We start from the raw sequence: 22574 nt of genomic DNA, 5'->3' as shown, positions 1-22574 counted from the left end.
AAAGAAGTTTGTTATTTTCACTGATTTAATAGCAGAGATTGTGTGTCTTATAGCAAAGACTATCATTTATTTCTTACTTTCTTAAAGTGAAATATTTAAACTGGCAAAATGACAATAGAATAACTATTCAATTACTGACAATAACTAAGAGCGAGCTGTTCAAAAGCATTTTAATTAAGACTAAAGAAAGGTTAACTATGGCAAGGTAATAAAAGTCATTCTCTTGTATTTCTTGCCCATTTTAAAAAGAGAAACTGTTGATGCATTGTTACCCATTTATCTTGGTCATAACTGCCCCATCAACAACCCTTACATGTCAGCTTGAAATATGAATTCTCCTCCGTGTCCCTGAATGTTGTGTATACCATATCGACATTTGCAGAGCCTGTGGCCATCTGGCTGCAGGCATTTGAAGTAGATTTTTTCAAAGACTTTATGGGGGATTGTTTATGGTCTGGGGATTATAATTGAATGATAAATACTTCACTACCTCGCTGTTCGGCTTCATATGGCTACAGCCGTATTTTGATATTAAGTGTCTTAAAATTAAAATAAATGACAAATAAAGCAAAATTAAAAAATAATATTGCACCTACACACATCAAGTGAATCCACAAGATACTGGGGATTTTAAAGGTGTATCCATGTGACTTCCCTCAATCCTGAAAGGTGAGGCTGGACAAGCCAAGAGGTATAGGAGGTAAACTGTAACCAACTGAAAATCCAAACCTCTGCCCTTGAGCAAAAAATGGACTTTAGGGATAAGGGTGCCAGTCAAGGCATAATTGATGCTGGGCTGGGTACAGGGTAAGTCTCATCTGCCACTGTCTGCTATTTGAGAGCCCAAAAAAGCTTTCTCTTTTGTCTTGTCTCAACCAAGCCTTCAAACTGTGCTTGTAAAATCCTCTCTTCTGTCCCCCTTGCCCTCATTATACGTACAAAGTTGCAAGTCCAAGACTGGTTTACCATCAGACAACAGCAGCCTGGGGAGAGAATGGGGAAAGAGCCATATGCAGCCATGACTTATCAAATCTCTTACCATATGGAAACTGAGCAAGAGGGGGAAAAAAGGCACAACTATTCCTACGCTCCACATTATTCTCTTTATCGTACAAAGTGAAATATATTTAGTATATTTAGTAATAATCCTAAACCTTTTTTTGTGTGAGGGTGAGGTGGGGTTCAGACTGTAGACTGTAATTCTATGCGACTTGAGGAGCAACTGACATTCCTCAGCAATGCATCACTTAAAAAAAAGTCTTTCAAGTCACGAATGTGCAAACATATTTCTCACAATCTAAAAACAGGCAGACCAGTCCAAACACACAAGCATGTAATCTATGTGCTTGGTGCATTTTCAACACCACCGGTATGATTAATGGGCTTCGGAAGTGGGGGACTTGTTCAATGTGACACAAGCTTTTGTCTCTGTGTGTCATCCCCTTCCTCTTCCTGACAGCCACCAGAGTCTCCTTCTCTTCGCGAGCAGCTACACCACTCAGTGGTTGGCTGGGGCAGGAGGATCTGATATGTACTGACAGCACAATAATAACCCGTGCAAATTAACAGGGTGGAGTGTATATGCAAATACAAAAGCACAATAGAAAAAGTGATTAAATAAGAACTTCAGTGTCTTTTTGGGACACCCCCACACACACACATACACACACACACTGGAAACCGAGAACTCATGCCACCAAACATTTCAAGATATCTTCTTTTTTCTTCTCAAAAAGATTTCACTTTTATTTCAGTCTGCCACTGAAATAACCTTTTACTTCCCCACTGCTACATTAATGGTCTATCCAATTGTTAGCCTTTTCAAAATAAAGAATGCAAACACTTTTAAGAGAGTTTTATGTTTTATTCAGCTTAACTCCGTCTGGCATGCCCAAGGTGTGTCTGTTAAATAACGAAAATATAACAATTAGACTTACTAAAGGTCACAATTACACCCATGAGCTTATAAAAATGACTTTTTCACTTGCATGTGTGTGTAAATATGTGTCTCTACACATGCATATTTTTCCACAAACATCTGTGTTAGGAACAATCTTTCCCTTAGAGTAAGAGTAAGGCACCAGAGGGGGATGCTGTATGTTTTGTGCAATGCCAGGAGCTGGCAGTGTAAAATTTGTTTTGATTTTTTGGATGCCAAAATCATATCCTCAAGCCAAATAGTGAAATTGAGATCATAGAAGATGCTCAGGGATGAAGCAATTAACTACTATTTCAGATTCCCCTGGGATGGATATTAGGTGAAAGAGTCAATTAAATTGACATTCTGAGTTTCCAGTTGCTTAATTTGCAGTAATCTGGCACGGGCAATTCTGTTTCCACTTTTCCCAGTTAAACTCTCACTTATGCTTTTGTGTTTGGGGCCAATTATAAACTACATTTAGGAGCAGCTAAGTAATATACTGGCTTCCACTGAAGAATGATGTTTTCATAATTAATACAATTAGACTAAATGTACATAGCTTTGTCATGATGACATGGAAACAAATGCTGGTAACTGAATGAGTTGTGTGAGACGATGAGGAGAAAATATTAGTGCCAGGAACATATAGTGAGGAGACAGAAAATGAAGAAGCTGGGTGGCCAATCTTCACGCGTTTCTGTTGGTTCTGTACGGATACTCTGGCCACAGTCCAAAATCCCCACATTTATTAATGGGGTTAGATTAACTTGTTAATTGGTGTGAATGTGAGTGTGACTGGTTGTCAGTCTCTCTATGTTCGCCCTGTGATAGACTGGAGACCTCTATATCATATCAAAGAGTGACTGAAGATAATGTCATTATTCTGAAGCTTGAAGTGGATCTTCCAAAAGGACAATCATTTTAAAACATACTAGCAATTCCACCAAGAAATTAGTCAAAAAAAGATGGCTATGGAATTGCCTAAGTCTGGATTTTGAATCCCTTTAAACTTCTGAAGCGGCTCCATATTCGAGAAAACCCCTGGATATCATGCAACTAAAATATTTTTGTTTTGTTGTTGATTTGTTTTTTGCTAAAAGAGGCAATGTTAGCTTCTACGGTCAGACACATACATACATACCTTTTCCACAGAAGATCATATACATTTTTCATTGTTCAGTTAATGAAAATCCATAAATTATTTTCTAGTTTGTTGAGAAATAATAACTTTCTTTTTACAGGCAGTGTTTAAAAGAGAGCTGTATGTTTGATTGTCCAAATATGTCAAATATCTCCCCAATTTTTATAGGCTGTACCTGACCTCTTTAAAATGAAAAATCTCACTGAAATGGGAATAACAGAAATATTTTGCTGCGAAGCAGCAGAGAAAGTACTACATTGCTAAAGTACATGTTTTTTGGGATCAAATGTCTTTCTTTCTGCTTGCATATTTAATTCAACCTTCAACATTTTAAAACTCAGAGAGGAATTTATGTTATTTTGGCAATTTTTTATTTTACTTTTCTGTCCGTCTATCCACAATACTCTCTGTACCAATAAATGCAGGTACAGATGTTGGGAGCCTCTTGCGGCATGTGGTGTGTGAGGCAGTAGTGCACCTTATTGATCATTAGTCTATAATAGGGCTGACACAAAAGCCATACAGGAATTAAGAATGAAGTAAATCCTCTTAGCTTTAATGCTGAGAGGCAAAATGCCTTCAAGTGAAATTACATTCATTTAGTTTGCCGAACTCGTTCAAAAGTCCCACTTTGATTACTTTGAAACATTTGAATAAGTACAGTTCAGTTAATGTATTGATATCAGTAAGAGTAGAAGTAAAAGCCATGGACTGGACTGGAGAGTATTTCTTGCAACGCTCATCTTACAACCACAACCACCACACATACACCACACACACAATAAATAAACCCCCAGAGATGTGGACTCAAGGTCAGGGTGCTTAGTACAGGGGGATGTTGGGAGTGTGTCTTGTGAGTCCAGCTGTCTCCAGAGCTCTAAATCCCCTAATTATGAGGCAGGGAAGGCTGTCTCTATGGAGCATTAAATGTTCTTCTGTTTTGCAGATTCACCAATCCCCTTTTGCAGTTTTTTCTCTCCTTTTCTGTTTTTCTTTTTTGTTAGTAAAGATAGCAGAGTAATGGTGTTTGAGGATATAGAAAAAAAAGGAGGTGGTAAATAGCGGGAGAGATTGTTATTGATGTGACTAGCAGTAGTACTATTAGAGACAAAAGGAATTAAATGTTGCTTTTAATGCAGTGCTGTGCAAGTGCAGTTTTTGAAACAAAGACGGCAGGCTGTGGGACTGCAGACCTCACATTTCATAGGCTTCGGGATCTATATTTTATGATGCAATGAAACACACCCAGCATTTTATACAGTATATATTTTGCAGACTAGGCAAAGGTGTCTCGCCTCTCGTGGTTTTGTCATCCTAAAACAGTAAGCAAGTTTTCAAAAAGTTTTAATTTTAAGTAACGATTGAAGAAATAAAACGAGCCCCTGAGATTGGACATAATACACCGGACGCTTGTAAATTGCCCCCTGGAGTCACATTTAAACACACTGGGTAAGCATTATTTTTTAGTGTTGTGGAAGTAGAAACAAAAGTAGTTTTTGTTGTCCAAATCTAATAAGCTAATAGAAATGAAAAGTACAAATCTCCAAATCAGGACATCTTCTGACCTCCTACCTGTCAAAGGTTTATTTTTCTCTAACACCACCGCCCTATCCTCCAACTTTTTTGTTGCTTTTTTAAAGGTTGGCAGAAACGGGTTTTTCGTGGCATCTGCTGTTGCCACAGCCAGTATGTTAAAGCACTGACAGGTATATAGAGGAGAAATATTTTATGCCCATACAATGTGTGTAGATTTCATAAAGAGGGTTTTGGAATTGTTATATATCTACTTCAGTTGTTTGTCTCTTTAAAGAAAACTCTGGAAGAATGTCACATTTTCATATTGATATTTCTTATTTTTTCTGCAAGTTTTTCCTCTTTTGACATTTTTCCCAAGAGGACGTGTTGTTCAGCACACTTGACTGTGACATTTTTTGGGGGGGAGTTTCAGTGCAAATATTTTTCTCTCCATGTTTTGTATGAGCTCTATATCAGTCCCAAATGTTGCGATTGGCAGTAACCTTGTCAAGAGAGACATTTTAAATTATTTATATTAAAAATATGTATATATTCTTTTCAAATAAGTTATATGAAGATCTCTGTAAGACAAAGAACTCCATCACAGGGAAAAACAGAAAAGAAAAATCAGCTCAAGCTTTAACAAGTGAGCAAAGAGACAACTTCAATTAAATGAGGTATGAAAGGCTTAGATGCAATCATTACATTCAGCCATCTTAATCCTGTTTAGGGTTGTTGTGTTTGAAAATACTGTGCACAGTACGTCTTGGTATTAATCATATCAAATATTTCACCAAGGCTTAAGGCTCATCTTAGGCTTTGACTTCTATTAGATGCCCTCACACCTACAGGGCAGAAAATAATAGAGTATCATGATAAATGTGAAGCACCTCTGAACCAGAGTGAGGAATCATTTTATTTCTGCATTTTTAAGGCTGTACTAGTAATTTTTGTAACTAAAGAAGGCATCTTTTTTTCTAGTACTTTAGTTAACTTTCAGGGGATTATCTGTGTTTATTAGACAAATGGAGACATCCAATTTAACAGTAATTATTTTTATTGTAATTGGATTGGTTTTCATGAGATTAACTTTGTCGAAATTACACGTGTGTTTGTGCTAAAGCTCTCTACAGATTGCTGGAAAAACTCTCTTGATCTCTTTGTGTTCACAGATGTTCATATTGCAAAACTAATTCATATTTTAACTGCACAGCTTAGGAAAAAAGTACCAGGAGTGTCCAGAATACATTTACTGGACTCCACAAAATAGAATATAATTTTGTTTTATAGAATACGGCAATCAATATTGTAGCCCTATAAAGTTGAATTGCTTTTTTTTATTATCATCTTATTATATGGTGTGCATATTAGTGCAGCTTCACTGTACTAGATGCCATTTACATACACTGCTGTGTCAAGTACTTGAGCTTGACTGGTCAGAAGCAGACACCTCTGACAGCTTATCATATGCCAGGTTGAGACAGGCTTGTCAGTAAGCTAATGGAGTGTTCTAAGGTTAATTTACAACCATATGAATTCCATCAATAAGCAATTAAGAGGTGTGGAAACACAGAGGCACCCGAGCCAGCAGCTAAATCCCCCACCAACTCCCACCTGCTTTTAATCAATTAATTGCTGTGGCATGTCTGTTTAAAACTGCTTGATAGATTTACACATAAAACTGGCACATGAAAAAGCCACTGATCTCTGCTTGACCTTTCTTTTTGCCTTATCGGCCTTATCTGTCTCAAAAAGATTCTTCTCTCCTTTCACAGAGTTTTTGAGGCATTACAAAAATGTTTCTTATTCTGATAAGAGCTCAGGCCTGTTCATGTGTTACTAAAGCCTCCTGCTGCCAAATTTTGTTGAGCAGCTAACTTTTAAATATGTGTGCACGATGTTTCATGAAATCCCTCACAGAGATAAAAACACGAGTTACACAATTACATGAAAGAAAACTAGAAAATGTTGCGAAAAGTGTTTTTGATGCTCTGCGTTCCTGATCAAAATTCAGATAGTCCTTGTGTAGGTAGCCATGACTGTCACCAGGTATCTGTTAATATTTAATTTAAACCATCACACAGTGGTCTGTGAAGTATGTTCATATTTAAGCCGCCATAAAAAGGACCAGAGCACTGCATGTTGAACAGCTGATTTTCTGGGGAACGTGTGAGATTTCCATTCATTACCCCCTTCCCCTCTCTGTGCTCCTCTAAAGTGCTGTGAAGTCTTGCTCACATGTTTCCCCTTTACACTACCATGACATACTTGCTGGAATCCCTAGAGAGATTCAGATAGAGGGTTAGTGATATGATATGTATGAGATTTTCTACCTTATCAGCCTTATCCGACTCCCATGAGCCCTGGGGAGTTTCGAACATATTGTCCCCGCCATTTGGTTTCCATTTAAAGCTGAGATTCTCACAGCAGGTTTTTGCTTTCTTTTGAAAATAGATATAGTAGATAGATAAAGTCAGTCTCTACATTTGTTTTAGTCAGTTTTAAATATCTGGACAGAATTGCAATTCTCTTTATCCGCTTTCCCTTTCTTGCTCTTGCTTTGCTGTCAGTTCTGCCAGTAGGGTTTCCACCTACATGTATAACCCTAAGATGACATTTCATCATGAAATAACTCTTGCAATGCACAGAGAAAGTGAAAACTGATGTTTTGTAAGTGTTTATGAATTTCTCAGGTTTCACTTTGTGTCCATCCAGTGTGATAGGATGCTGTTTCACACATCTTTTCCCTTGTCTTTCACAGCACCTCCAAACAACATATCAGTGGTGGCAGAAAACACTCCAGCCCCTTTCAGTCGATACCAAGCCCAGAATTTGACTCTTGTCTGCACTGCAAAGGGGGGGAAACCAGCCCCATCGGTGAGTTGCTGCTGAAGATGTACCATGCTGCCAGCTCGCTTGGGACTTGCCTTTACAGCACACAGATCCCTGTTGTTTACAGACAAACAGAAACTCTGTTGTATGTTTTTTTGTTTTTCAGTGCACAGACCAGTACTATTTATATATGCGTCCCACTGAAATTTGCTGTTATTTGCTAAATAATAATATCAGAGTTTAGAAGGCATCTTCCTGCAGTCATTTAAAATATGTGCTGCTATTACTTTCATTTCAGCTTCTTTTGGCTACTCAAATTAGGGGTCGCCAAAGTGAATCATCTTCCTCCATGTAATACTGTCCCTTGCACCCTCTTCTGTCACACAAGCACTCTGCAGATCCTCTCTCAGAAACCTCCTCTGTGGTCTTCCACTTTTTCTTCCTCCTGGCAGCTTCCTTTTTTTACTTCCTTTGTCCAGTATATCCACTCTATATCTCTCCCTCTGTTTAAATCATCTCAACATTGCCTCTCTAACTTTGTCTCTAAACTGCTCAACCTGAGCCGTTCTTCTGATGTACTCATTTCTAATCTTGTCCCTCCTGGTCACTCCCACTGAAAATCTTCAGCTCTGCCACCTGCAGCCTCCTGTCTTTTTGCTAGTGCCACATCTCCAAGCCATACATCATAGCAGGTCTCACTAATGTCTTGTGAAACTCTTGTTGCTGACCTTCGGTAACAAATCACACTCGTCTCCACCAATTCCGCTTTTCCTGCTCTTTCTTCTTCACATCTTTTGTACGCTAACTATTGCTTGGTAAGGTTGACCCGAGGTATTTAAAATCCATCTTCACCACTTCTACTCATTGCATCTTCACCTTTCCACCTCTCCCCCGCTCATTCATACACGTGTATTCCTTCTTGCATCTACTGACTTTCGTTCCTCTTTTCTCCAGTACATACCACAACCTCTTCAGACTCTCTTTCAGCTTCTCACTACTCTAAATAAAGCTTACAATGTTGTCTCTGAATATAGTTGTTCATGGAGACGTCATCTGTCAGCCTGTCCATCTCCACTGCAAAGACAGGGCTTGGAGTTAGCCTCTGGTGTAATTCCACCCCCAACTTCAACCCATCTGTCAGTCCAACCCCACGCTGTCTCGCTGTCCTCACACTCGTCCTTTACCACCCTCATATACTTCTTTGCCGCTCCTGACTTCCTCATACACTTTCACCATTCCTCTCCTGGTACCCTATCATATGCTTTCTAGATCCACAAAAGACAAACTGACCGGTGACTGAGTATCATAAATATGTTTGTTGTGCAATGTAGCCAATAAAATGAGTAGATCAAATTTACACGGTTCATGTAATTGCATGTTATGGAGCTTATTTCATTCGCACATAATTATTATAATTAATGTCAAGGTTGTGGATTGTGGACCCAAATGCAGGACTTGAGAAACAGGAATTAAACTCAAAATTCCACTTTAATCCCATAAGCTCAATGGAATACAGACAGTCCGAAAGCATTTAATGAACAGAAACAGCAACCCGGATACCAGAAATCTCAGGAAACATGGGGCAAGGTGACACACAGCAACAAGGACAAGAGGGGACAGTATATGCACACACAAGATAACGAGGGGAGCTATAACAGGTGGGAACACAGACAACATAATAAGACAGGAAGAAAAACTCCACACAAAACCCACAGAACAACAATAGCCAAAATAAAATAGAAAGAAGAGTAACAACAGACACGGGGGACAAGATTAACTTGACACAAATGACAAACAGGCAAATGAGAAAGATAAAAAGACAAATACAAAGACAAGACTGAAGGAAAAGGATGGGAACACAAAATAAGTAAATTAACGTAAGTGTATCAGGAACTCAGGCTAAGACCTAAAGGCACGAATAACAAATCCATAAAGAAGACATGTAAACACAAATGAATAACAGTGTGAATAGAAAGCTAAATTCCATCAATGGAACTCGTATCCAAAGACGAGCTTTACATACAAAATACAAAACTAGAAAGAATCCATAGCCCAATTACTCAAAACCCTGGTTCTGCGACCACACAACCACAACAGTACACCCTTATCCACACATTTAGAATCACAGATGCATACAGCTGTATGCATCTGTGTTAGTCACAGTCACATTTTTCTCAATGCTTTGAAGTGCAAAACAAGGTCTTACAATATCTGAACTATATACTCAGATGTTTGGTAGCATATGAGCTTATGGACGCTGTTTGAGAGCAGTCACTTGCTGTTAGTTCCCACTGGGTCATTAATCATTGTCCATGGGTATATGGTAATGGACTCCAGACCCTCAGTGCACCTTTCTCCAGCAATTATGAGCTCAGTGAGAGGTGAATACAAGGTGAACATGATTTCCGTCTCTTAGGTACTTCCTGGTTGATAGTGTGATGTCTGCTGTGGTTCTTGCCTGTTGTGATTTCACAGGGTGCCTAAAGCCATTAAAGCTAAGCACTGCTGGATCCTTTTTTTCTGACGCATACTGGAGAAAAAAAAGGATAAGTCACATTGCTTTTAATTAGCTTTGTCAGTGATGGACCAATTGAATGATTAAGTCACTGAATTGAGATTAAACCAACAAAAAAAGCAATGTGATTTTTCATTTCACTATCGATCACTATTAGGGATGTGTGATATGATGAAATATATTGGAAAAATGTATTAAAACAACTGTTGTTTCATATTATATCATTTATTTCATGCTGTCGCAAAACACACTGTTTACTACAATATTTTTTCATTGCTTTAGATGACGTTTTGCAATAGTCATCACACCAATACAGAAGGACCAGCCAGAACAAATCGAGGAGCTCATTTCTAAAGTAGGGGCTACCTCTGTAGCATGGAATTTATTAGTTAATGAAAAGTCTGACACAGAGCAGAAAATGTACTGTGCAAACTGGTCCCCACCACAGACACCAACACAACAAACCTCGTCTACCACCTAATGAAGAATCATGTGAAAGAGTATTGCAAGGGTTTACGAATGTGAAGCAAGAAAGAGGCTCGAAATAAAGCTCGGATTCAAATGTTAGAACAGGCTCCTCCCTGCAGCACGCCATATAATAAATACTCATGAAGGTAATAGCTGCCATTACAACTTATATCTATAAATATAGGGTTTTGTGCATTGACAAAAACACTTGACTCCAGGTACACAAGGCCCAGCCGAAAACACTTCATGTAAGTTCCCTCGTTTATATTGCAATTGTCGATCCAATGTATTAGAGGAAATCTGCTACTTAGTATACTACGCTGCAATAACAGATATGTGCATGAAACAGTGCACCTTATCTTAGACTGGACCAAAAAAATTGGGGAAAAAGCAAGCAGCATTGTTCCTAATTAATATTTTGAATGATTGCTGGGATGTCTATAAAAAATAGCATTAATGGACAAAATCATAGATTTACATAAAAGTAACAAGCTATTTGGTTGAACTTGATTTAGACATGAAAGACCGTAAACACAGAAACCTTTCCAACTGACTATTGATGACCACTATACATTCCACACTAACATATCATAAAGCATTAATACCTTTAATGGAGCTCCTACATTAATCATATGGGGAAACCTGAATCCAATGGCATCCAAAACATGACATAATTTTGTTTTCAAAGCACCTCTTTTAAGCAATTCTATTTTAACACTGAGGACCTTTGCCACAACAAACCCTGAAAAAAAAATGTATTAGATTTTATTAGTCCTGCACACCCACACAGGTGTTCTTACTCATTCTGTTTGAAGCTGAGTAGAGCTACAGTTTGCTGGCAGTTTGTTAAAGTCACCAAATATCATACAGGTTGTTTTTCTTTCCCTTAAAAACACAAAGATTAAACTTGTTCCACAAATGTGTGACACTGGGGATTTTATTTTAGTCCGGCACAGTTTGTTCCACCCCACAGTCCAGAGAAGGGGTTTAATTAGCCAATCTAAGTGAAAACACCTGGATGTGAGTACTATGAGAGTGAAGGGCCTTTTATGTTCCTAGCGCTCTCATGGCGTGGAATATAAGGCATTCATGAGGTGTCAGAATAACCAGAAAAATGCATTACCACTAAAAGTCTTTGAGCTGTGCAACCCTTGGGTAGCAGGTTGCAGAGTTGTTGATATGATCATAAATGAGCAAAGGATGTAAATGTTTTGTTAATATAAAATAAGTTTCAATAAATCATGCACATTTAAATATCATAAAAGTGACTTGACTAAGTTACAAAAGGTATTTCAATTATTTATTAGCAGTAAGCCCCATAGCAAGCCAAGTAAGTGTCTTTAAATTAAAGCTTAACAGCACAGGAGGCACAGGGTCCAAAAGCTTCCACACTCAGAATGTCAAACCAAAGAAGGTTAATTCATTTAAAATGAGATTTGTTTGCTCCAAATAGAAAAGTATAGGAATAAATATACCAAATATATTGTACAGACAGTAGTTTCAGTATTGTGAATTAGCTCTGCACCATATATGCGAATACTGTGTTTGGACTAGAGTGATGTAAGATATAAGGCCACGTCTGCTGATTCAAGGAACATGAGGAGGAAAACACTTTCAATTTGGACGGAAACATTGCCTCAGAGGAGAACTGATCATGACCTGTCAAACTTGCTGTGTACTCGTATAATAAACCAAAAACCTTGCCAATGTTCTCTGACAGGTTTCAAGAATAGACTTTCACACTCTAGTCTCACTGAGCCCTTTGAAATTTATATTTAATCCAATTCTAAGTCTTAACTGTGGTGCTTTTAATGGGTAAAAACAAAAAAAGAAGAACTATTTTTGTTTATTCAGTGTCATTTGATAGCTAAGGCTGTAGCACATGCTTAGTTCTGTTGTGTTCTATTTTAATATTTGACACTTAAAATGTACCAAATGACATGACAAAACTTGTCATAGTAAGAAGTACTTGTTTTGAAATAAAACTATACTTATAGCTTGTAGATATAAGGTTTGAAAAAGGAAATTTACACTGGAGAAATAGCATTTTGTTGTGGCGTTGTTTTTTAACTCATATGTTGCATACACATAAGGAGAAATATGACATTTAAACAGTGTCTATTTGTTCTATTTGTGCTATTGTCTACGGTCATGCTGCATAATAAAACCTCATTATTAGGTTTGTAAGTATTTGCTTGAGTGTTCCTGCTTTGGCCCAGTTATGTGGCTGCAACTTCAAACAGCTCCATTTGCTTTTTGATGAAACTCATTTAGTCTTTGTCGGTGCTACTGCCCGGGGCTTGTTGCAAAATGAGCTGTTGTCAGCTCTATTTTCAATGTCATATCATAGCAAGCCTGGTCTCAATAGGGACTCACAACTTACAAAGAAACCAACTGAATTGATTGAGCCAGCAATTAGTAACAGCTAGTAAATATGATCATTCATTGGCATTTTGTACTCTAAAGTATGGTGGTCTGTAACAATGTTTTCCACTTAGTCTTTGAAGGGAAAAAATGTTATTAATACTTTAGTCGTGGAGAATGGGCCAAATAAGATATATTCACATAGACTTGAAATAAAACAAATTTCGTATTGACTGGCTTTTCAGGCTACAACATACACTTGTATTTTGTGTCTTCAACCCAGTCTTTGTCAAAACTGAGTTAACATAATATCCTTGGTGAACACTGAAAGTACAAAGATGCTAAAAATACCAAATTTTAACAGCTGTCGTTCCACATTTGCTTTTTAGCTTGCAGTTGTTATAGAGCTAAGTGTTCCACTGGCATTCATACACAATGAATGTACAGGGAGTTTTTAGACTTGAAACAGCTCCCTTTAGCAGCAGAGACCAACACAGTGAAACTGCTGTGAGTGAACTTTAGCAATGAAGTTGAGGGGCAGAGAACTAAAACAATGATCTCAGCTCCATAAAGCTGAGCAGAACTGCAAACATAGGTTATGATTCTCTGTAAGGGCATCAGCATGAGCGAAAAGCATTTCACATTTTCACATTATTTTTACATTCGTTGCCACTGATACACTGTAATCATAAATGCATAACCTAATTTTAATGATAAGGTTATTTTAATGTGAATTCACTCATTGAATTGAATTTTTATGTTCTCAGGTATCAAAACTTTTTTTTATGCTGCCAATAAGCACATACAGTTCCTCTTATGTCTAAGCAATACTTACTATTGCTATCAGAGTGAAGACAAAAATGAGAGCTGCTAATTATGCTGCAAAGCAGCTACTGTAGACTTCAATAGCAAACAGAGTTTACTAGCTTATTTTAGCCATCATATTTTCAAATTGTTTCATTTTATTTTGGTAGTTGCATTTTTGAATGGGAGAAAATAAACAACTGATTAAAAAATAATGAACCGACATCAAAAGGAAAGAGAGTAGAATAGCAGGTAAGAGGAAAAATCAGCATATAGTGAAGGATTCACTAATGCATTACATTTCCTTCTAAACCTAAACTTCCAGAAACAGTAAGTGCACCTATATCTTTACTACCATAACTAAAGATACTAACACCACACACCTGAAAACCTCAACTGTGTGCTTGCAGTGAATGAACATGATTGGCTTACATGTTTCCTGGTTCGGCTTTTATAAAGCAGATGATTAGCTCTCTCTGTGGCAGGATAACCTCCTTCCATGATGTTAAAAGTTTCTCTGACATATTTCTGTTTAGTATTCTTTGAATCCCTACAATACAGAGTATGCACACATGTAATTATGCCTTTCCGCTGTTCAGCGCCAACCGCAGGTACAAGCACCATATGTCAGCTCAGCGTGGACTTCTTATCGCTGTGTAGAAGAACCTCATGAGCTATTATAGACCATTCAATACAAAATGTCTTTTGTCCTAAACAGGCATGGCTTTGTATTTGCTTTGATAAATTGTTTGGCTCTCTTAAAGAAAGGAAAAAGTCCCTGTTGCTATGCAACATCCTTTTACATCCTTTCAGCATCCAGCATAATGTCTGATACATGATTCTGGCTTAGCATAGAAATTTGAAAGTGCTGAACTTCATCCAATATACTGTTGCAAGTCTTGTTATACTAGGCAGTTTCATAAGGCTCCTACTGTTCCTTCATCTGGCTGACTATGTTCCCTTTTATTGGTTCTTTAATTGTCAAATTAGAACTGAGGAAATATGCAAATGTGGTCAACCAGTAATGTTAAACTTGTTTTTTCTCTTCTGTAAAAAGTAGACTATGCTAGTTTAAGAGTTTAGGTGATAGAAGCAGTTTACTTGCATGGCTGTATTAGAATACATATTACCCTATCAGACCTATCAGCAATGCTAGGCAAGTGCGCTACAATGTGTAGTGTATGTTCTGTACTTTACATTTATAAACTAGGTCCACCATATTTTCATATATTGCACACATTTTACTCCTTGAAGTGTCTGGAAGTTCATCCTTTTTAAAAACCTGTTTCTTCTCACCACTTTCTGGAGACACCCAACACACCAAATTCCCTACTGCAGCTTTGAGAGGGCTGAATATAATGGACGCATGAGTTAAAAGTGTCACCCATTATGTTTCAAGATCTGTCTGCATCTGAAGCGCTGAGGCAAGCTGGTGGCATATCAATAATAGCTTCCCAGTGCCACTATTAGAACATCCTCAGAGCACAAGCAAGCACTGATTGAAAAGAAGAAAGATAATGACAGTTAATAAGAAGGAAAGCTGATTAAGCCATGGCCAGGATCTCTCTCGTTGCCTCTGTGCTCTTTCTCTCCCTGTTTCTCTTGCTTCTGCTCTCCCGTTGAATCATTCTGTCACTATGAAAATTACTGGCTTGTCCTTTTGACACTGCCATGATTAATTGCAGCAACATGAAGGTGTATATGGACCAATACATTATTGTTACATTTTTGAAAAGGTTTTGAATTCATGATGTTGGTGAGGTGGGGGCATTTTGGCAGTGAACAGAGTGCAGGTGCTCTCATCATAGTCTATTCACAAGGGAATGCAAAACCCTTCTTATGCCACTCATTACTGTCTTGGCATTGTATATGGGCTTAGAATTGCATATCTCTTTTTTTCTGGGTTAATTCATTTTAGAATGAAGTAAGTGGTTTGTGTCTGGTTTCATTGTTTGCACATATTGAACTATGAAGTATTTTGGGATTTATAACAGAGCCATGATTGATAATCACTTTATTCCGTGCAATAGCACTGTAAGAGAATAATAGAGCCGCAATGCCAAAGGCCCTCAAAAATCCTCTTTTACATGAGAGTGAACATTCCAGTCCAGGTCCTAGGGCAGCAAAATGCAAAATGTATGGCATAAGCCATTGTCATGACTATATAATGCACCTAATCTCCTACGTGATACTACAGATGTACTTTTTATCTTTTCCCACAACATGTTTGGAAATCAACCCATCATAAAAGACCAGAAATTGCCTGTTTTGTGATAGTCTACTGATCAATTAGAAAAACAAGGGCATTCATCAGAACGCATAATATCCAAAAAGGTGATTCTTATAAAGTCGTATCCGACAAAAGTGCCCATGTCACTTTCTGAAGCGTTATCATCTTTTGGAGGCATGCATCACAATGAGAGACATCCTCGGTGTTATTTTGGCTGCTTTCTAATCACATGTAGAAAATTAATCAGTGTTTGCTCTCTCATTTGTACAGAATGAAAGAAGTGATGTGCTTTCCATTATCTCTGCCTGTCAAACAAGGAAATGTGGGAAATGGGATTTTTAGCAAATTAGTAGGTAGCTTAAAGAAAAACAGACCAAGACAGCAGCGATGGCAGATGTCTCCTTAATTGTGCATAGATTTTAGGATGAATTAGTTGGTTCAAATTAATATTTACAAGGACACAGGGTCCTGTTAGCTTATTTTGTTGCAGCACGAATCATGCAAGTAACCGTGTCCTATGTCTGTTTCTCCTTGCGTGCAGTACATTCAGATATGCCAAGAAATTGATTTCAGAGAACAGTTTCCAAGATGTCAAATATTGGCTTTGGAAAACTTTATTCCACTCTTACAGATTATTTTAATCCTAAATCAAATTTGTTCAGCATATGATGTCTTACAAGTTAGCATTCTGAGCTTGAAATATTCAATAACGTCTCACGTATATTGGTATAAGACAGAATGTTTTTAAAGCTTACGCATTCTACTAATTTGCATTTAATATCCACAAAGTATGGCTCAGCAAATCAGGCACAAGTAATGCAGAAGTAGTATCAAGTGGAAAATGTCTCAAAATTGATGATGGTAATACTGTTTAACACTGAGAAATTGTTATTGTCACAATAAATATGACTAGTCTGTAATCATTTAGACAGCACAACAAATAATCTAAAAAGACTTGTGTCACTCAACTCCTCTTCGAAGACTTTCATATTGAATATGTCTATTTATATCGCTGTCTAAAGTCTTTCCATATCCATGTCCCACTGTACATATGATCTGTTAATGGGAGAGGAAAGGAGCAGAATTGCAGAATAATGAAACAGAAATAGAACTTTAGTTTCTCCCTGCAGCTACATTTGTGTCATTCATTTTATTCATGTCTTTGATAAAACATCCATTTATTCCTTTTCTTTTAACTAAACCAGACAGGTGACAAAAAAAATCTTTAGTCACAGTGAGATTACTATGAATGGGCAAACTTATGCTTGATATTTTGCTGGAAGTAACGCCTCAATAATGTATTATTTTCAACATGTTGAGAGCTGACGTAACACAGGGCTCAGTGCACGCTGTTAAGTCATTCAGACATTTAATCAATATTTCTTTTATGCCTATAAATGAACTTGTCTGTTAATGTTTACGGAAACAAATCAGTTATCTAGGCTTACTGAATTAATTCCCTATTATACCAATCTATAGCCAACACAGGTGTTATTGTGTACCCACACCATTTTGTCCAACAAAAGCTCGAGAACAGGTGCATAGATCTTTCTAATCCGCACTGCTCTCCCTCCACCTGCTGTGATAATTAATGAGGTGCTGCAGTACACATTGACAAAAGCTTCTTCTCTACGCAAGTTGTTGAGTAGCTGTAGGAATTAGCAGCAGATGCAATAGGGTCATTGTGGATAAGGTTGATGTTTTCACTTCCCATTGTGCTATTGAATTTTAAGCTGTCACATGAGGTAGGCTGGTAGAAAAATTTGGTGGAGGAAAAAGTGCCAATCACTACAACAACCGAAAGTAAGCAAACTTTGGAGAGAAAAAATTTGTAGTAGCTCTGTACTGTAGGTGTTGTGCAGGTTTGAGTAACATCTGCTGTGCATTAGAAAGTTTTATGAGTAAGCTATAAATACCACAAAAATCCCCTGCAGCACAACACAGCTCATAATGATATTGTGTGTCCAGTAGCAGCAGGGCCCACATAGGCAGCCTTGTCAATAATATTCATATTACAATTAACATTAATGTAACAGTGAATGTGACTCAAAAGGGTAAAGCTGTCCACTAAGTGTAAATATTTCAATATGACATTTGAAATGCTTTGCTTTTGTACTAATTACTATAGTGTTAGGAAGCACTTTCTGTTACAGTTTGATAATAATGTCATATTAAAAAGGAAACAAGAAGGTAATAAGATGGAAGTAACAAATGATTGCCAAAAATCCAAGTAATTGTCTTATATCAACAGTGGTGCTGCGTAGTATTACATTAAAGTTTATTTAATAACAACAGGTAATAATAACAGGTCCGAAATTGGTGGTAATTAGGTGGAAATAAAATATGCCTATAAGACTAATGTGTAATAACATGACCCAGGACTGTAAATTGCAACACTATTTCTTTTTAATTACATATTAATAACCTATTAAAGCAAACTTCAAGAAGTGTGATGATTACCTGGAAACATCTGTGGTAGTTTCACATTGGAATATACCGGTAATTTAGAACTGACCTCTACCCCGATGTTGATGATGTTGTTCTTGTTGTTGGGGATGGAAAACATCCAGTGCTGTGCTGTCACTTTAAATATAAATCGTTCTTTTTGCTGGAAGAGTCATAAAATGTAAAGTTCCCTATTGCAAATATAGGCTGGTAAATTAGCGCAAAGAGACAGCATATATTGTCCCTGCACAAGAAATTTACATACTAAGCAATGAACTGTAGAACTACAAATAATAGTTTGAAAAAACTAAATTCAAATGACCAAAGGTTCCCCAAAGAGCTGCGGATTAAAATTTCTGTTCATTAACAGCACAAAAAATACCACAGGCTGTAACTACACAACCTTGTTTCAATGCTAATATCTGGAGGTTATGTGCAGAAATGGGAGTATGAATTCTCTATTGAGAGATAAGGCAGCTGGAGAAATTATGTGATGCATGAAATGCTAAGGAAACACTTGTAATATTCAGGGAAATCCCTGACTGCAGCACTAGCTACTGCAGAATGATATAGGAAATGAGACAATTCTCAAATTAAAACGGCATTATTCTATATGTTTAACAATTAAGAAAGGAAAGCAATAAGAATGTGGATGGTGCTGTTATGATGATAAAACACAGAGAACAAAAACTGAATATTTTCACATTCTATACTGAGTGTAATGGCTCTGTGGCAAAACAAAATTTACTGTGTGGGCTCTCTGTTCTTAATCTTTCCTGCCGATCTATTAATCCCACTGTATGCTGCTGTCCCAGCCAACAGACAGCGTAAGCAATAGGCTGTAACCATTCAGCTGCATTAAGCAGGTGAAAAGACAGATATTGCCCTCAGTAGTTGTTGGCACCAAAATAGAACTAAAATGAGAATCAGTGTTGAAATTAATATGTCAATATTGTGTTTACCGCGCAGCTTGTTGTGATGCCTCCTAATGACCACACATTCTATTAGGGCAAAATTGAAGTCATGCATTTGTGTGTACTCTTCTGGTAAAGATAAAGTATCTAGTTAAATATGTCATTTTTTTTTTTTTTTGCTCTCCTTTCCATCTGTTTTTCTCTTTCAACGCCTCTCTGCCTAAAGGTATACTTTAAACGAGATGGTGAGCTGATAGAGGTGATCTCCTACACTCTACCGTCCGCCAACGACCAGGGGAGCAGCTCAGCAGGGGTGAGGGGAGCCAGGCCACTGATCAGCAGGGACCTTGATGACACTAAGTTACAGCGGTCCCTCTCCCTCTTGGATCCCGAAGGACGATCGCCCCGCTTGTACACAGAGAGCCCCCAACGTGTCCACACTCATGGACAACAGGCCTACGAACCCAGCCCTGCAACAGAGGTCATTCCAGAGACAGTAGTGAGCCGGGAGTTCCCCCGCTGGGTGCACAGCACAGACCCACTCTACTACTTTAGCCACACTCACATCCCCCAGAGTGATGGCTCTGTGGTGGTGCAGGCCCGACTTACTTGGACCCTCAACCCCCAGTTAGATAATGATGCCCTGTTCAGCTGCGAAGTGAAGCATCCAGCACTGTCCATGCCTATGCAGACAGAGGTCACTCTAGGTGAGTAGGATGCTGTCCAACTCATTGCTTTTGCATGCTGTACTCATTCCCACACAGACCTTTTGCTCATCTGTCCGCTTTTCCACTTCCCAGCCACCCAAAAAAGCGCAAGACATACACTCGTTTCTTATTTCTTTTTTCTTTTAATCTCCTGCTGTCTCCTCGTATCCCGTTGCCGCACTTGGAGACTGACTTGGGTCTCCTTATGCCTTCGTTGCAAATGTACTCAGAACAACACTGATTTTCATTTGATGCTGCTTAATTGTGTTACAGCTGAGCAGATTGCAAGTTTAACACTGAATGCAAAACTCACAGTGAATGACGGGGCAATTCATCGAGCTGTCTGTTGCTAGATTGAGTTAACTCAGGAGCGTTATTGAAAAAGTCAGCCTGAATTAGAGAAGTCAGATGAGAATTTAGACACACTGACCAACGTTTTTTATTATAGGAAAGGCACTCACAGAGATGCTCCACTTCTTCGAACCTCAGTGAAAACCTCCTTTAAGCTCTTCAGTAATATGCTTTAGTGTGTCAGAGACAGTGTCTTAATTTTGCCATTTCATCAGAAGGAGAAAAACGCAGTGGCATTAGGATTATTATTGTTTGTTCATCTGCAAACGATCAAAGGCGATGGAATAGCTACACAAATACTGATTTCAGAGAACAGGAGTCACACTTTATGGGAAAACTTAGCATTAAGTTTTAATAGCATCTGATCGAAGAGAGAGACACACATACTCTGACTTTAAAAATTTTGTTTTTGGGGGTTTTTTTTATTCCAAAAACAAAGATGGCTTCCAGCATATCCAATTAACACTTCAAAGGCAGTACGTTGGCATCACACTCCTGGATAGAAGCCAGCAGTCGTAACATGATAAACAGAGACAATATCTTCCATGAAAAGTTAGCAGTGTTTGAGAGCAAAAGAGGCTCTGAATGAGGAGGCTGTGGCTGGCTTACCATTGCAGTGTCACATCCTCGCCTTTCATTTAATTAAAAGTCCCCATTTTCAGTGCTGGTGAGCAGCAATGGTTACATTGTTCATCTATAGGAAATGTTATTATGTTAAGTACTTAGAGAATGCGTTTACAAATTAATTACTAACTTAAAAGTGGACAATACAATGCATGAAGGAGATGATGTTTTCGTGTCAATATTATTTTTAGCTTTACAAATACCCTGTCTCAATATTACGTAAATAAATAAAAACGTATTTATTAATTTATTGCTTAATGGGTTTATCTTTTTTTCTTTTAAGTGCTAGACCTAAACCTTCCAAAAGCAGTGATTCACCCAGAGACAAGAGTGTTAGGTTGTTGATGATGATGATTATAATTAAATCCAGGCTCCATTTTTCTTTCTTTAGTAGAAGAAAGAAAAAGATTATCAGAATTGTTACTGTGAGAATAAAACTTCTACGGGCCAGAATAAAATATAGTTTTAAACTAAATGGTTTCGTAAAATCGATAACTTAGAATTGTAACTCACCTGTTCAAGTACAAGTCTGAAGGACACAGAAAATTGCTAAAGTTATACTATTAAATGTCGGTATAGGCCAGGGGTCGGCAACCTGCGGCTCCAGAGCCGCATGCGGCTCTTTAGTCCTTATACTGCGGCTCCGCGCGTGGTTTGGGAAAAATAAATTAGTATTTAGCTGAAGTGTATTTTATTTATGTTAGTTCTTTTTAACTTGTAGTTCTAAATTGGAAGATTATTGTGATATTGAAATATAAAAATAAAATTATATTCTATTATTTTTTCATCGCTCAAAATAAGAGTCACACTCGCGGTCGCGGAAGCCGGTATACCCGCCGAAACGCCATGCATTTATCGAGACTTTCAACCCCAGGCAGGCCAATTATAGATCTTCGGATCCACATTATGTCAGCAGCTATTCTCCACCGTGAACTATGTTAAAGACAAACACCGCTCACGCCTGACAGATGACAGCTTACTGACTTCGTACAGCCCCGATTAGCAGACGCTGTGCGCAGAGGTTCAGGAGCAGAAGTCCCATTGTAAACATATCACGGCAGACCGACGAAGTTTGCATGAACACGCTTTTCAGCATCTCTTTATTGACCACTTTTCACACACGGTTGCTGTACGCAGTAGCGGTTTTAGATACGGGCGACACGGGCAGTTGCCCTTACGCCCATTTGCTGGGAGTAAGGGCGCCCTCCGTTTGCGAGGTGCACCTGCTGCTTGCTGCACAGAGAGGAGAGGGCGGGGCGGCGGGGGATTCTCTGACCGGCTGGAGCAGCATCTAATAACCAACTCACAAAATAAAACAAAATAAAAACAAATCAACAAACACGAAAACACCAGACATCATGATACAGACTTAAAATTTGCACCGATGTCTTTTTTCGAAATTCTGTACACGAAAAGTGAGCGCGAGAGCCCTCGGTGCGCCTGCTCGCTGCTGAAGTCAAAGTAAACTTTATTGTCATCTCCGCTACATACAGTCCAGTATATAGAGAGACGAGACGACGAGACGACCAGTTACAGCAGTGCAAGAAAACAAACAATAAATATAAGAAGAGTAAGAAAATAAATATACACTTTAGGACTCGGGGTAAAGGGATCAATAACAATTTAAAATTTATAATTTAAAGTTTCACACACAACCCGTCGAAAGGGGAGGGGCCTGCTGCTTCCAAATAGAGCGCATTTCATTTATAATGATGTAAATCCAAGCCCATTATCTCTTCATGA

The 22574-nt window shown here is 38.2% G+C and overlaps 1 protein-coding gene across 6 annotated transcripts in view; it reads left to right on the top strand.

Annotated features, from left to right (window-relative positions):
- igsf21a (immunoglobin superfamily, member 21a) overlaps positions 1-22574 on the top strand; it is a 241972-nt gene that overhangs the window by 201233 nt on the left and 18165 nt on the right. For all 6 annotated transcript variants that reach the window (XM_085160774.1, XM_085160775.1, XM_085160777.1 and 3 more), the window contains 2 exons: positions 7339-7454; positions 19376-19856. In XM_085160774.1, the coding sequence (XP_085016900.1) occupies positions 7339-7454; positions 19376-19856 (597 nt within the window). The remainder of the gene's footprint in view (positions 1-7338; positions 7455-19375; positions 19857-22574) is intronic.

This window comes from Neolamprologus multifasciatus, chromosome 5 (genome assembly GCF_963576455.1).
Source record: "Neolamprologus multifasciatus chromosome 5, fNeoMul1.2, whole genome shotgun sequence".
NCBI classification, from domain to species: domain Eukaryota; kingdom Metazoa; phylum Chordata; class Actinopteri; order Cichliformes; family Cichlidae; genus Neolamprologus; species Neolamprologus multifasciatus.
This window is presented reverse-complemented; position numbering and strand designations above follow the sequence as displayed.